Genomic DNA, 16,643 nt, shown 5'->3' on the forward strand with positions numbered 1-16,643 from the left:
AAACAATTACAGTTAAAAAAACGTATATTTCTTTATCTATTTGATCTTTCTTGATATATCGGCTTCTTACTTTTCCCAATATATCATGTTACAGAGAAACATTTGTCGTTCTCATGATTATCAGGATGAGCTTACCATCCAAAGAACATTGGAAATCTACGTATTGACTACTAAAACGAACTATTTCTTAAGAGACTACGGAATGCTTACCTATATGCTCTGTTATGCAGGGGGAGATCGGAGATATAAGATCAGAAATTTCAAATCTGCAGATAACTCCAGAGATTGAATTTGAGGATATTCAATTTATACTGAAAAATTTATTTAGGGCCTAAGATTAGAGTTTGGTGCCCCAGAAAGAGAAGGTCATTGCCCTATTCTGTGTTAACGATGTTGAGCATGAGACGTCAATCATGTTTAAATCGACGATATGCTTTTCCGAGAATGATCAAACCGATATCTGAAGTACATCATTTTTAGATCTCAAACAACAATTTTTAAATCCAAAATGTAAAGATTAAATAAAAAAAAAATGCACGATTGTGACATCCAAATTAAACAATTCATCGTTCCATGAATCTTTCAATAGTATAATATATAGATTTCTTACTGAAAACAGAAATGAAAATAATGAAGGGTGGTGAGGCCAATTTGGGTAATTGAGTGGAGCAGAGGCGCACTGCACCAGCGGCGAACCTTCTTAATCGATGTGTTTTCCTCTCTCGCGGCTTCAGTTGCTCCTCTCGGAAAAAAATTTCAAACAAAAACCCAAGCTTCAAAAACCCTAAATCAAAATCTTCCATTTCACTTAAAACCCGTGATTGTTTCCAATCGATAAGAGCTACGCAGTTGTGAAATCCCCAATTGAACCAAGAAGTTTTTTTTTGGCATCTGTATCTACTTTTACGAACAGACGATAAATAGAAATTCGGGTTTGGTGTGTGATTAATTGAGGCGCAGAATGTCGGCTAGGAGGAGATTAGGGGAGGAAAGATTGTACTACAGTCCACCGGCGTTGAGAAGGTTCAATCAGCTGCAGCAGCAGCAGCAGCAGCAGAAACAGCAAGAATTGAATTCGAAGTCTCCAATTTCATCTACATCCCCGTCTAGAACAGTGTTGGGGAGGAGAAATTCGGAATCGGATTCAGATGAAAAAACCAATTTGGATCGGTTCCTCGAGCATACCATCCCTTTTGTGCCAGCTCAGCATTTTCCTAGGGTAAATTTGATTCACTTTTCAGTGATAAAATTAATTAATTTTCTTTTCCACAAGTGATTTTTATCGCTTTTAATCAACGAGAGCTATGCTAGCTAGTGTGGGTTTGTTTTGTTTTGTGTTCTTTATCATGCTAACATTTATACATTGTTCAATGTTTTGTTTCTAGAATCTAATTGAGAATTTTTGTTGGTGTTTGTTGTGAAATCACTTTTTGTTAATGAAGGTTTTTGTGGATAGATTTAGGCACTCTTCAAGTTTCACTGCTTGAAAATTATGCCTCTTTATAATTGATTTTTCGGGCGTCTGTTTTGCATCTTGAAGTATAATTATTTTGACAGGACTGAGGTGGTCTTGTTATTTCTGAAGTTCAGCGCTAAAGATTACTGGGATAAAAACCAAAGTAATTGCGTGAAGGAGAGATTCTTTAGGTCTTCTCTTGAATAGAACTGCTAAAAACACAAACCTTTATCCTTGTTTCATATACTTTTCTGTTTTATTTCTGTAATGTACCTTAAAATATGAAATTAACAGGTAATCATTGGTTTGTGTTCACAACTCTAGAAGACAGTTGGAGTAACATCGTCGTTATAAAAGAATTCATCTTCTGTCTACCCATAATTGCTTGTATTTGTCGTTATCCCTTTCTTCAAATATTACTTTCTCGTTCTGTTTGCTAAGGTTTATTAATGTGAAGGAGGCATGAGTATTATGAATTGCCAAAAAAAATTTTTTACAGCTTCTGACACAGTAAATTATTAGACTATCAGTACAATTTTTTTAGGATTTCCACTATTTATTTCACCATGATATACTAATAAGTGATTGTGGAAAATTTAATTGCTCTAACTTAGTGCATTTGGAATCCGCAGACAAGTATGAGGTCATGGAGAAATCGGGATGGTGATTTCAACCCATACTTTATTCTTGGCGATCTTTGGGAATTTTTTAGAGAGTGGAGTGCTTATGGAGCTGCAGTTCCACTGGTGTTGAATGGGAGTGATGCTGTTGTCCAATATTATGTGCCGTTCCTTTCTGGTATTCAATTGTATGTAGATCCATCGAAACCTATTATGGAGCAAAGGTGAGGTTTTATGATCCCTCAATCTGAGCAACTTTTGAAATTATTTTTGTACTGACATAATTTTTAATTTTTTTTCCATTTTGCACGTGAGGTGGACCAAAATATTTTCAACTGCTAGTATAAAACCCTTACATTGAACATCACGTTACTAGATACATTATACAATTAGGGAGTTAAACGTGTATAACATGACATGGTTGACTTCCAATTGAAGAAGGAAGTATGTAGATAGCTTGTGGCATTTTGTTGTATTTAATGTAGAACAGTTGTAGAGGTAAATGGTAATAATGACATGTTTTACAAATTAAGGAGTTTGTTTTGTGTTTAACACTAGGTGGTTCGTTTCAATTGAAATAAGTATGTCGATAGCTTGTGGTATATTGATGTGTTGAACATAGAACAATGTAGAGGTAAAGACGACATTTTGATTTTTTAAAATCTACCTTTTTGTTTAGACACTTGAAATTTGTATACTTTTCAATGACCATGTTATCATTTTAAAGTATCTTGAGTGCTGCTGGATAGTGCTCACTTAGTTTTAACGTTTAAACAGGAGACCTGGTGAGGAGAGTGATGGTAATTCGTCCAGGGAGACTAGTAGTGATGGTGACAGTGAATGTGGAACTGATAGTGTGGCTAATAATGCTCAGGCTCAGAACCATCAGAACGCTACTGTCCAAGGACACGATCAATATGCTGGAAGAAACAATGCTTTTGTGGGGTCATCAGTTTATGGCGTTGATATCACTGTCCCTCCTGATCTACTTATTTTTGAGTACTTTGCAAGGGAAGTTCCATTTCATCGAGAACCCTTGGCTGATAAGGCGAGTCCTATAAATTTGTCGTCCATCGTGGATCGTTCTTCTAATTTTATTTTATTTTATTTTTTGAAACTTCGTCGTTCTTCTAATTTTTCTCTCACTTACATGGCATTTGTTTGTATTTGCAGATGTCAATCCTCGCCTCTCGTTTTCCTGATCTAAAAACACTTAAAAGCTGTGAACTCACGTCCTCAAGCTGGATTTCTGTTGCTTGGTATGTTCTTAGTAAAACGTAGACGGTATGGTACTGAATTTTTTGAAGTTTCATTCAGAAATTAAAGAGAGTTTTATTATGCAGGTACCCCATATACAGGATACCAGTAGGTCCGACTCTGCAAAATGTGGACGCTTGTTTCTTAACTTTTCATTCCCTTGCAAAACCTGTTAAAAGTAAGTTTGTTTCTCCTGAATGTTTTCTCATCTTTTGCCAATTATTTTTTGTTATCCTCTTTTTGTGCTCGGCTTGTGCTCGGCATCATTATAATTCTAGTAGAAAAGGACACTAGAACCAAGGTAGTTCAAAGTAGCCATTCCCATAACTGCATTCACCATTAGATTAGTGATATGGCTGTGGTGAACTTGTACTATTGGTATCGATCTACAGTAGAATAACCCATTGTCTCCTTTTCATATTCCGATAGGTGAAGGGGTCCATGATTCTGGCAGCACACTCTCACTTCCAACCTTTGGACTCGTTTCATACAAGTTCAAACTCTCCGACTGGAACAATAATGGAGCTTACGGGAACCAGAAGATCAATTTCCTTTTACAAGAAGCTGACAACTGGCTTAGGTCGTTGCATGTTGATCATCCTGATTACACCTATTTCACGTCACACCGGAGATAGCAGCTGAAAAGAAAAGCTCGTTGTGTCCAAGCGTGATTCGGCTATAAACACCATGATCAAGAAAGTATGCAACATATTTACATACCCTTTTGCATCCAGATGCAAATATGGAGGTTGGTTATCGGATATTTGAACTTCGATAAACAAAGATGACGTCGTGCTTAATCTTGTTTCCGGTCTTTGACTGGTGTTGTCACGAGTCACAACTTTTATTTGATCATTGATGATGGCGAACGATATTACATGTATAAAACCTTTTACCTTTTTTTATATATGTTTCACCTTACTTCAGTTATGCTTATACAAAAAAATTTAAAAATTGATTTTAAGAAAAAATATGTGTTCAAACAATTATTTTATTAAAATATTTGTATAGATAAAAATAATTAAAAATATTTTAGGACATTAATTTTATAAAAAAATTAATTGTAATTTTATTTTTTTCTTTTTTTGCAATTTATTATCTGTTTAACTCAATCAAAAGCCTAAACTGTAGAGGACTTTTAAATCTACAAAAGTGACAAATCATCCAAATTTTTCAATGATATTGACATTCATTGAACTAATTATTGTTAATTATTAATTGGAATAGGTCAATTGATAGGGACATTACCTATCGAAGGATGTAGAATGGGGCCATATAAACATTCCGATGGGCCTTAGCCCAAGTATTTTTCTGGGCTAGCCCATTAGTCCATTGGGTTTTTGTGCTGCGTACTTAGAGAAGAGGGTTGTGTCGGGGGTGACACGTGTCAGAACCCGAGAGGCTGATCTGTCGATTTTTTTGAACTTGTTTCACTTTTTTGGGACACGAAAATTTTCACATTTTTATTCTATTTAATCTCGTATTACAAAAACATTTGATCAAAAATTCGATTTTTCCAATTAAGATCTTTTCGGATGTGTCTGTTATACATAACTTGTTCAGTACAGTTTATCTGACTAATGTAAATTGCAAGTTATTGTATTAACATGTAAATTTACTCAATATGCATAAAAAAAATATAGATGTTGAGGACTTACATTTGATAAATATATATAGTGAAAATCGGGGCGTACTCGACAAAATTGATATGCAATACTACTACTACTGACACAAAATTTAGGGTATAGAAAAAAAAAAAGGAAAATAGAAGGTAAAAAAAACAAGTAGAACTTTAAATAGTATGTGAAAACAAATCAAAGGCATTCGATATTTATTTTTTCACAAGGTTCTTATTTCTCAATTTAATTACTTGACACATGGAAAAGACAAACTAAAATCAACATCTGTTTCCAAATTATTTTTATAAATGGTCTCAAATTTGATCTAGAAATTAAATCATACAGAAATTGACATGTCAACTAAGCAACCATATCTATTAGATTTCCCTCAGGATCAGGAACAGTTAAAACTTGAAAGCACAAATTGCATTATGGCTTTAAACTGATTTTAAAAAAAAATGAAGCTATTGAGTATTAGTCATTTTATTAAAATTTATAGTTTGTGATAATTGTGTAACTCAATTCTTTTAAATATTACATTAACTAAAGTGCCACCTTTTAGTTGCTATGACAAGTATGAACAAATGTTCCACCCTGACAGTCTTTCTTTAAATTGATACACTTAATCGATAGAAATCAAACACATGAGATTGATACCAATAGTATTGTTAAGTAATTATAAATTTTGGTGATGTGGTCTAAGACAACTAATAATTCGAAAGCAATAAAATTCAACAAACAAACAATTTCAGTAGTTCGTGATTCAATAGATTTCTCACTTGTTTTTAGAAGAACTTATTAAGGTCTACTGAACTTGGAGGAACAATGTTCACTGGGTGATCAGATAATTTTATTGTTATTTTCAGCCACTTATATTATCAGATTGTTTTCTTATCTGATTAGGAGATTCTATTAGTAATCTAATAATTAGATAATGTTTAGAAAATACAAAAAAATATTCTCATCGTTGAATGTCAATGTCACAAGTATTTATTGTTTTATATTATATTTGAAAATAAGACGAATGACAAATAACATCTATTGGTAATGGCTTCGGTACGACTGTTTTATAGACGTTTGAATTTGAACGTTGTAAGTCATCCATAAAAGATCATCTCAAGATTCGGCAAACAGTCTAGATTCTCTATAAATCTACAATCTGTTATTTATTTTTTTCAGAGATTCAAAGCTTTGTTGAAAATACTATATCACACCTTAAAAAATATGTCATATATTTTCAGAAATCGTATGTGCTTACTATTTATTCACAATTGTTTCAAATTGTATATTGTATTTTGTGTGAGTTTTGTAATTAAAAGAAAGTGTCTTATTGTTAAGAATTTTTTGTTGTGTGAAGTCGTTGCTAAGAATTTCCAGCAGGCAGTGTATAAGTATTACTGAAATTGGTGTGTAAGTATTACTGAAATTATATGTGCTGAATATTTATTCACAATTGTTTCAAATTGTATAATGTATTTTGTGTGAGTTTTGTAATTTATAAAAAGTGTCTTCTTGTTAAGAATTTTTTGTTGTGTGAAGTTGTTGCTAAGAATTTCCAGTAGGCAGTGTATAAGTATTACTGAAATTGGTGTGTAAGTATTATTGAAATTGTATGTGCTGAATATTTATTCACAATTGTTTCAAAGTTTATATTGTATTTTGTGTGAGTTTTGTAATTGATAGAAAGTGTCTTATTGTTAAGAATTTTTTGTTGTGTGAAGTCGTTGCTAAGAATTTCCAGTAGGCGGTGTATAAGTATTACTGAAATTGGTGTTTACAAGAGTTGTAAAAAAAACAAATTCTTTTAGTGAAAACCTTATGGAAACAGAAAAATGAAAGACTTTGATAGGATCGGGTTGGGGGAAAATCATTGAGCTACAATAACTCGATTATTGAAATATTGAACACCGATGAACTAAATCGATTTTGGTTTTCAAACCAAGCAGAAAACACTTGAAATAATCTTTCCTAGTAACCGATTAAATATTTTGTAAAAAGTATTTAAAATATATGCACGTTGAATGAGTAAAAATATTTTGGTTGAAGCATTTTATCAAACACTTGATATGCAATATTTTGATATTTGAGAAACACATAAAATGCATCAACATTGCATCTTTAAAACAAAGGAAATGATAAGTAAGTGCAATAAACAAATAGACACTAATTATGGATGTTAGTAGACTTCAAATTCTTCTATGTCACCCCTTCTTCCTCTTGGGAAAGATTTACTAGAAGACTTTGATTTATACAACATTTTGTACAAAGTCACTCAGCTTAGGACTTACATTAATGCCTAACTGAACTCCTAGCACTCAACTCTGCACCAGTTTAACGTCTTTGTGAGAAGACTACATACACAACTTTAACGTCTTTGTGCGAAGACTCACTTAACTAATCTTTGAAGTTCAACTCTCTTTTATATATGTGAGTGATTGCGTGTGAGGAATTTATCATTTACATTATACATCTCAAATGTATCTTCACACAAGAGCTTGTGCACTCAACTAGCTGATTTTCTTCATGTTAATTGCTCATGTTTTAAATCCTCTTCAAAAGCTTTTTTTATCTTCAAGATGTTGTATTTATAGGCCCCAACATTGATATATACGTTAGACACAAGAATATGACCGTTTGGAAAGTTTCTGAAATTGCAATTGTCAAATTCGTCTTGCTGGACATTTTTACGAGCCAAAACTGGTCAAATTTGGTCAACTAGTACTTTAGTTCAACTAGTCAGCTGCTCAACTGGTTCAGTTTCAGCTGGTCAGATGCTTCAACAGTTCAATTTAAGCTGGTCAGCTGCTCAGTTGGCTCAGTTTCAGCTGGTGTGCTGAAATCAGCAAGGTTGATTTCAGTTTGTACAGAACCAGTAGTTTCATCATCATTTATTATCATCTTAAACTTCGATTCAGGCTTTTAACTTCTGAAGATAATTTGTAGATCATCGTCTTATATTTTCAACGCATACTGCATCACTTCGTTCCAATTACTGAGATGAACGATATGGCCAAAATACCGCAACTGCTCATACCCAACTGATTGATGTTTTTGTGCAATCATTTTGGTAATTTAGCGATCAGTTAGACCTAGATAACATCCAATTATTCTCAACTGACGTGAAATACGATTTGTTCCGAATTAAGTTTTATGATCAGTCAAGTTGGCGGATTTTTATTTGAATAATTCAGTTGAGAGTTATCATCTAAAAACCAAAGCTCGCCAGAAATTTAGTTTGACTAAATTCAGTTTCAGTTTGTTTCTTGTGTTTTCAACTTAACACATGAGTAAATATGTTAGAATCAAAATAAAAATTTTTGTTAATATCAAAATAAGTATCGCAAACTTGAAATGTTCCAACAAACTTAGAGGAGTATTATCCATCGAACTTCCATAAAAAATTCCTATGCGTTTTTTTTCAGTTGCATTTTACTTGTCGATCTACTATTTGTGGTTTACAGATTTTTAATTCCGGCTCACAATATTCAGCTAGACTCCACGCTATCTTTTAGTTTTCAATCGAAATTTGAAGGTTGAGATTTGATTTCAGCTGTTAACACCGGTTGAGATCACTGCTACTCAGATTTAAGAAAGAAAAATTAGTGAGTTGTTTATTCATCTGTCATGTAAACACTTCTTCCAATCCTAACATGAGCAATAATTAGCACTTGCTAGATAATGATAGAAATATTACACTTGAATTATTGTAAGATTTAAAATATTTGAGTTATATTGAAACAAAAAATTATATTTTTTGGTAAAACGATAAGTGTTTGATCATACAGTTGATATCGGAAGGTCACATATTCGTTTTCCATGGATTGTAAAGCATGCAATTATCAAGAGAGATTTCTTTTGTTAGAGAACGGTTGAAATGTGTCACATAGAATAATACAATTTAAATGGCTTGTGTTACACAATTATCATCAATTATAAATTTTGATAAAGCGTGAAGTGCTGAATCCTATCATTTGTTTGTTTCGCTTTACCACACGTGAGTAAAATAGAACAATTTGGCTCCATTGTCTTGCATTTTTAAATGACATATGGCATGTTTTTTACTGGAGAAAACACGGAAAGATGATCTTATTCTGATTCACCCAAACTCATCTATGCCAGAATATCAAAATAGATGTAGACTTGTGGTGTAATAATTATCATTGTTATGAGATTAATCGAAATACTATGTTTGAGTTGTTATATGATCGAAATACTATGTTTGAGTTGTTACAATCAACTATATATTTTTTTTAAAACGACATGTGTTAATCCTACAAATGATATTCAACCAATGTCATGTATTCAATTCATATGTATTGCAAAGAATACACTTATTGAAAGGAGGTTGTTGGAATGCAATAATTATCATTCCTAGGAGACCGATCGAAACCTGACTCTTATATTACTACACAATTTAAAATATTGTAGTTGTATCGTATCATCAACTATATTTTTTAAGAAAATGACAAATATTTGATTATAAAGTTAGAACATAGAACCAAGATCCCAATTTTCCAAAACTCGAAGATCAAATCAAGGAGGTAAATGCTCATCTATGATATTAGTAATTTTGGTTATGATTTCAAACTATTAAAAAATTAGCAAATAAACAAGTAGCCAAAAAAAACCTACAAAGAAAAGTAGAAAATATGTGCATAGTTCCGTATTGACGTAAGAGAGAATGATAGAGATGGATGAAAGGAGAGAAGAACAGTGATATGATATGAGGTAAAAGAGAAAAAGAAAGAATCAATGTATGAGTTTTAAAAATCCATCTGAATATTTGGGTTAAACCAAAGACAATTTTTGACAATTTATAGTTGTACTTTATATTTTAATATTTGTATGATAATGAATTACCAGGAATTATTAAATTTTGTATATATCTAAACTTTCATAAAACTTTTATAAATCAATGTTGAATATCAGTATATCACTTAATTTTTTGAAAACTCTATAAAATTCTATTTTGAATACCAATAGATTTTTATAGAGTATGCCAAAGTCTTGATTGAATATCTCTATATTTTTAAAATCTGCAAAAGTAATTAAAAGTTATTAAATCTCCTAAATAGAATACACTCATATCCACACTAAGTATCATCATTAAAATGGTCTTAATTTTATCCCAATAATCCTATTAATCTATGTTTTTACATAAAAATGCTCTTTCAATCAAATTAATTTTTTTAGTCAACTTAATAACAATAATATTATATCCGTCCCAATTATATAAATCAACTTTCTTTTTTTTTGTTTTTTCTCAAATAAATAGACATGTATCCATATTTAACAATATTTCTTATATTTTTTTCCTAATATACTTCTATTTAATTTGGAGTTTTTAAATTAACTAACTATTGAAAAGATAACAAATTATTTATATAAGCACTCCTTCAAAAAGCGTAAAATTGAAAACGTGTTTGTATTACCGATATTTCTGATGAATTTATTCATCTGTGTGGAAAAAACAAGTTTATATAATCGGGACAAAAATATTATTATTTAGACATATTTAGACATAAAAGTTAAGAATGTTTTCGGGAGAAAGTATTAATTCTTGCATGTTGGGTTTTTATTGTATGAGAATTCGTAAAATGGGTTTTTTCAAAGAAAAATATTGTCATTTAATTATTTATAGTGTTTCTTTCTAAGGTTTTTTTTTGTTACACGTTTGACCAATTTTATATTTATTATTGACAAAACTTGTGTTAGACGGTCTCACGGGTCATATTTTGTGAGACAGATCTTTTACTTAGATCACCCATGAATAAGTATTACTTTATATGATAAGAGTATTATTTTTAATTGTGAATATCGGTAGGGTTGACCGGTCTCACAGATCAAAATTCGTAAGACGTCTCACGAGAGATCTACTCATATTTAAAATTTTGAGAATATAATTTTCAAACATAGAATCTCAATTCAATCCTTAAGTGAAACTTGCCCAATAAATGCAAATTGTGAAGCCTTTGCTGTCACATAATATGATTAATGAATTATACCACGTGCTTAACACCTAATTAATCATTGCTTAAGAAATCAAATTGGAATTAAATAATTTATTAAATTTAAGGACGTTGTTTAATTGAGGTCAACTATCTCAATTAATTAGTGGTCGAACGTACATATACATATATATATATATATATATATATATATATATATATATATATTACTCACTTCGCATTTTTATTTTAAAAATATTTAATTTAATTATGAAATTTTTGCGAAAAATTCGATATATAAATTTTTATAAATTTCGATTTCAAAATATGATCGTTATTTTATAAATTATTGTAATGTACATTGGATCATTTATTTATATAGTTTTTGAATATTGTCACGTTCGAGACATCATGTATTATTTGCAAATGTAAAAGATTGAAACAAAGTCAAATAAGATTATAAATGTACTTAAAAATAATATTATAAATGGAAAAAAAAATCAATTTAAAAAAATATTTGACCAAAGGCAAAAACTTGTGTAAAACGGTCTCACGGGTTGTATTTTGTGAGACAAATATCTTATTTGGCTCATCCATGAAAAGTATTACTTTTTATGCTAAAATTATTACTTTTTATTGTGAATATCGGTAGGGTTGACCCGTTTCACAAATAAAGATTCGTGAGACCGTCTCACAAGATACCTACTCTTGACCAAATTCATTTCTCCCTAATTTTTTTTTAAAAAAAATCGAATTTTAATATATGATTTTTTTTCAATCGAAATTAAATGTGAGAATTTAAGTCCAAGGTATTTTGGATTAAAAATGTAAGAGTAAACATGTGTTGACATTAATATAATTGGAGTCATTCAATTTAAAAGATTAGCAAATCGAAATGATTTAATATAAATAAGTTTGTTAAATTTAAATAAGTAAGTTTTATATTTCTTAAGAGGAAATTTTAATTTTATTATGGTAAGAATATCCTTTGATTGATATCAAATTGTGTAAAAGATTATCACAATTTAATGTCCAAATTTTCAAATTTAATCTAAAATCCAAATTTACCATTAAAAAAAATGAACAAATGAGTTGGATCCACACAAGGGATTGGCCATTGGACTAATTAATAATAATAAATTAATAAATTAAAATTATTTTTATAAATAAATAAAATTATAGAGAAGAACTAATTCAAGAAACGCATTAAAACTAAGGCAATGCCTTCAATTTCGAGAACTCGCTGGCTAAAATGCAAATTTCTTTCTTTTTTTTGTTCTTGTTCTTGTTTCCTTTTTCCTATGTTTCACAAAACCCTATAGGAATCAATTAAAAAAAAACCCTACAGGAATCAATAAAAATTTTCGAACTTTAAACAATTCAGTCCCTTTTGTCCTCCTCTTTCTAATCTTACCCTGTAGTTTACTGGATTTTCATGAACTTAATGTAGAATCACATGCCACAAACACTTGATTCCATGCATTGGAATTTTTAGAAGACACGGTTGCTTTAATTTCCCATTTGGGTTTTGTTGTTTGCATGTAACAGGAAGATTTATTTTTTCAATTTCGAAGAAAACATGAGTCTTGAAGTAAAACCCATGTTTTTTGCGAGTACTTTGAAGTCCGGCAATGGATTCACCGACCAGTTTCCGGCGGGTCTTAGGGTTCTTGTAGTGGATGATGACCCGGCTTGTCTCAGGATCATGGAAAAGATGCTTAAAAATTGTCTCTACGAAGGTAATTTATTTATAAAAACACACACTTCTGCGTGTTTTGTTTGTTTGTGTGTGATTGTGACTGTGTTTTTTTCCCTCTTTAGGGGCACTTCATCTGTTTTTTTTTTTGTCATATTTTGCGGATTATTGTTGCTTAAAAGTTCAGAATGTTCGTGTGTCCGAGGTTTTATCTGTCTGGTTATTGTAGATCTTGATTACATGAAAACTTGATGTTTCTGCTATTTAATTTTCGGGATTTTGATTTTGAATGTTTTAAATTGCGTGGTTGACCAGAACAGGCATAGAGTTTGGTTTATGAAATTGTGGGATTTATTCTAATTAATTGTTCAAAATATTAGGTTGATTGGTTGAGTTTAGATCTTTTGCAGATTTTGAGATTCAATGGTGTTTAGTTGTGCTGATGCTATCTAAATTCCATTGGTTCAATAAGGGGGTGGAAAATAACCTTTATTGCCCATCTACATTTATCGGGCTGATATGTTATAGCTAAACTTGTTGGATTTTTTTTCAGTTACCAAATGCAACCGTGCTGAGCTTGCATTGCAGTATCTAAGGGATAACAAAAATGGTTTTGATGTGGTTATAAGCGATGTCCACATGCCAGATATGGATGGTTTTAAACTTTTAGAGCAAGTTGGGCTTGAGATGGACTTGCCTGTTATCAGTAAGTAGGGCTGTTTTCTTATTGTGTATGGATTAAATGTAATCAGGAATGAATAGACTACATGTATTTTGTTCTGAGTTATTGTTTTGTCGTGTTTAGTGATGTCAGCAGATGACAGTAAAGATGTTGTGATGAAGGGTGTTACTCATGGTGCTTGTGATTATCTCATAAAACCAGTTCGTATGGAAGCGTTAAAAAACATATGGCAGCACGTGGTTCGGAAAAAGAAGCATGAGGGCAAGGATATGGATTTTGAAAATTCGGGAGGTGTGGAAGATGGAGACCAAAAACAAAAAATATTAGAAGATGGCGACTACTCTTCTTCCGCTAATGAAGAGAATAGGAATTCGAAGAAAAGAAAGGATGAGGAAGATGATGATGCAGAAGAACGTGACGATGTGTCAGCCCATAAGAAACCTCGTGTTGTATGGTCATCTGAACTCCACCTGAAATTTATGGATGCTGTGAATAAACTTGGCCTTGAAAGTATGGATCTTCCCCATTTCTCTTGTTTTCCTAGTTTTTTTAGTTGTTTGGGCTGTTTTGTCTTTGTTTACTTGTGTCTGTGCTTTAGAAAATTCATAGATTTTGTATTATGTAATTTGATGTGCTATGTTCCTACTCTGTCAATGAATGCAGAGGCTGTTCCTAAGAAAATTTTGGAGTTGATGAATGTTCCCACTCTTACCAGAGAGAACGTTGCAAGCCATCTTCAGGTTCGAACAATTTTGTTCGCTATCTTTTCCAGTCTTTAAAACCGATCTTGAATTATTTTTTATTATTTTTTTTTTACTTCAATTTGTTATAGCTCAAACACTTTATCTTCTTCCCTCGGGAGGATTTAACTTATACAGCCAATTGATGCAGAAATATCGGCTCTACCTTAAAAGGCTAAGTGATCCATCACAACCCTCGATTGGACTCGATAACTCTTTTATGGGACCCCCAAATCCACCATTTGGGCCTGTATCTCCATTCAGTGGTGTCGATATTCAAAGCCTTGCTGCTGCCAGACAACTCCAGCCGCAGAATCTTGCTTCAATCCAAGCAGCAGTACTTGGCAGGACTGCTACCAAAACTTCGGTATCACTGCCCCTGGATGATCATAGAAACATCTTCAACTTCGAAAACCCAAAACCAAACAATAATAGCAAGCAAATCGACTTAATTCATGGAATCCCAACAACTATGGATTCAAAGCAGCTTGCTTCGTTACGACAATCTGCATCAACTTTTGGTCACATGAATATGCATATCCATTCATCGGCAGTACAAAATAATCCTCCGATGAATCAGATGGTTCAACTTCAACAGTCGAGGATTCAAGGTCTAAATGGTCAAAGTTTAAATGCTGCCGTCAGAGGCAATCATGTTTCGAATCTTCCAGCAAATGTAGTTCAATCTGTTTTGTCAACTGCAATACCCAGTACGGTATTGGGCAGAAATGGAATAGACAATGTTCAGGGGCCAGTAAATACATCTTTTTCAGCCCCCTCGAATGCCGCAGGTCTAATCACCGAGTTCCCAAATAACAGCATCTCTCTCCTTGGCAATTCAGGAACTTCCACCCTCACTTCTAAAGGGATGTTCCAAGACATGAAGTCTGAAATAAGAGGGCCTAGAGCTTTTGTTCCTAGTCACGGTGTTTTCAATGAGTTAAATATGAACATGACCCAAGATTGGGGTTTGCAAAACGCGGGATCAACTTTCGAATCTCCCCAACATTCTAATGCACGAGGAGTTCTTGGCATTTCTCCGTCAACTTTATTTCAACAAGGTTTTTCTTCCAACCCGAAGAATGTGCAAGGGCAAAGTAAGAGTCCCGTTGTTAACTCATCCCTACCTGAAAATTCGTTGAGAAATGAGGATGCAAGACTATATAATATGGGCTTTGAAAACAGTCTCTTCCCCGAACAATATATTCAAGAAGATGACCTCATGAGTGCACTTCTGAAACAGGTTTGCATTGCATCTTACATTAAGATTCTTTAAATTAGTCGCTAGATAATTCTAATTCGAATATTGTTTTTTCCATCCGCAGGATGGGACCAGCCATGTTGAAGGCGAGTTTGGCTTTGGTGGATACCATTTGGAGACCCTTCCTCCGTAGCATGACTCTCATGCTTCATCGAAGAACTTGTACATACTTGCAGGTAGAGCTGAATATTGACCTTCCTTTCTTTTGTGCTCGCAGAAATAGGATTTACTCTTTTTTCCTACTTATTTAGTTTGGATACATGTTTGGAGCTTCTTTCTTGCAAAATAAAGAAAATACAGGATCTGAGCATTCGATCTGGTGGAAATATCAAAGGGTAAACGAGCATGATACACGAAGCATGCATGTTGATTAGTTTAGATTAGGTGATTGTAGTTAAGGACATTATTTCATGGAAAGATTGTGAAAGTTTCATGCATTATTACGAGTGCTCATCTTTTCAGTTTGTGGGTATAAAGTTCCCAAACTTTTTACTGAAAGTTTTGATTCTTCTTTGTTCGAACAAGACAATACTTTGTTTAGGATTTCATTTCGATACAGTTTGATGAATTTTTATTAGTCAAGATGCATATTTTGTGACCATGAATCTCCTTATCTCCTTTGTCAAGTCTTAAATTACCAAAGCGCTAATAGATGATCGATTAATGTTTGGATTTAAATCTCTTTCGGCACCATCCTATTCCGAACAATGTGTCGAACTATTTCAACAAGTCTGCACCTGAGATATCAGCATGATGTCCTATGAATATCATTTTCTTCTAAATAGATGTGGAGGAAAGTTGGTCGATTTAAAAGACTATATGTTGTTCGATATGGTATAAAACATATTATGATCATGTTCACTTGCTCAAAAATAAATAAATAGAAGGAAAATAGACATGGTTTATGTCATGTACATGGTTCGTTTTGTTTCTATACTAAATTATCAAATATACAAACTATAATTTTAGTCACGTGTGTTCGTTTCTTTACGATTTTAGTCATCCGTATGATCAATTTTTAGTTTTAATGTTATCTTTGGTTTTATTGTTTATTTTTTTTAGTTTTAGTAATTTTTCACATGAAGTTGTTATTATGTTGACTTATTCATATTTCACAGAAGGACTCTTATTGAAAAATAACTAAAATTACAAAAACTTGAAAGATACAACATTAAAAACGAAATTTGTCGGTATAAATAATCAAAATTATGAACATACAAATATATCAAATTAAAATTGCAATTTTCACTAAGATTAAATTACAAAAGTTTTAACATTTTAAAAGAAGATTTTTTATCCATAAATTTATTGTGGAAATTTTGTTTTATTGTTCATATAATATATTAGAAATTGTGACAATTATA

At 32.1% G+C, this 16,643-nt stretch overlaps 2 protein-coding genes across 3 annotated transcripts; both read left to right on the top strand.

Annotated features, from left to right (window-relative positions):
* The first annotated feature begins 641 nt into the window (after window positions 1-641).
* Window positions 642-4,259, top strand: LOC142551300 (uncharacterized). 2 transcript variants are annotated; one of them, XM_075660455.1, is made up of 6 exons: window positions 642-1,219; window positions 2,089-2,300; window positions 2,854-3,124; window positions 3,250-3,335; window positions 3,420-3,511; window positions 3,769-4,259. In XM_075660455.1, exons 1-6 carry the CDS (start codon window positions 962-964, stop codon window positions 3,966-3,968), a joined length of 1,119 nt encoding a protein of 372 aa, XP_075516570.1. In that variant the 5' UTR covers window positions 642-961; the 3' UTR covers window positions 3,969-4,259. The 2 variants fall into 2 exon arrangements, with proteins under 2 accessions (XP_075516570.1, XP_075516569.1); XM_075660454.1 differs by having other exon boundaries at window positions 644-1,219; window positions 3,763-4,259.
* A 7,840-nt stretch (window positions 4,260-12,099) lies between these two features.
* On the top strand, window positions 12,100-15,884 carry LOC142551301 (two-component response regulator ARR1-like). The gene is made up of 6 exons (XM_075660456.1): window positions 12,100-12,639; window positions 13,150-13,302; window positions 13,402-13,788; window positions 13,942-14,018; window positions 14,170-15,261; window positions 15,344-15,884. Exons 1-6 carry the CDS (start codon window positions 12,480-12,482, stop codon window positions 15,410-15,412), a joined length of 1,938 nt encoding a protein of 645 aa, XP_075516571.1. The 5' UTR covers window positions 12,100-12,479; the 3' UTR covers window positions 15,413-15,884.
* Window positions 15,885-16,643: the final 759 nt, after the last annotated feature.

Source organism: Primulina tabacum, chromosome 7 (assembly GCF_025594145.1).
Source record: "Primulina tabacum isolate GXHZ01 chromosome 7, ASM2559414v2, whole genome shotgun sequence".
Classification (NCBI taxonomy): Eukaryota; Viridiplantae; Streptophyta; class Magnoliopsida; order Lamiales; family Gesneriaceae; genus Primulina; species Primulina tabacum.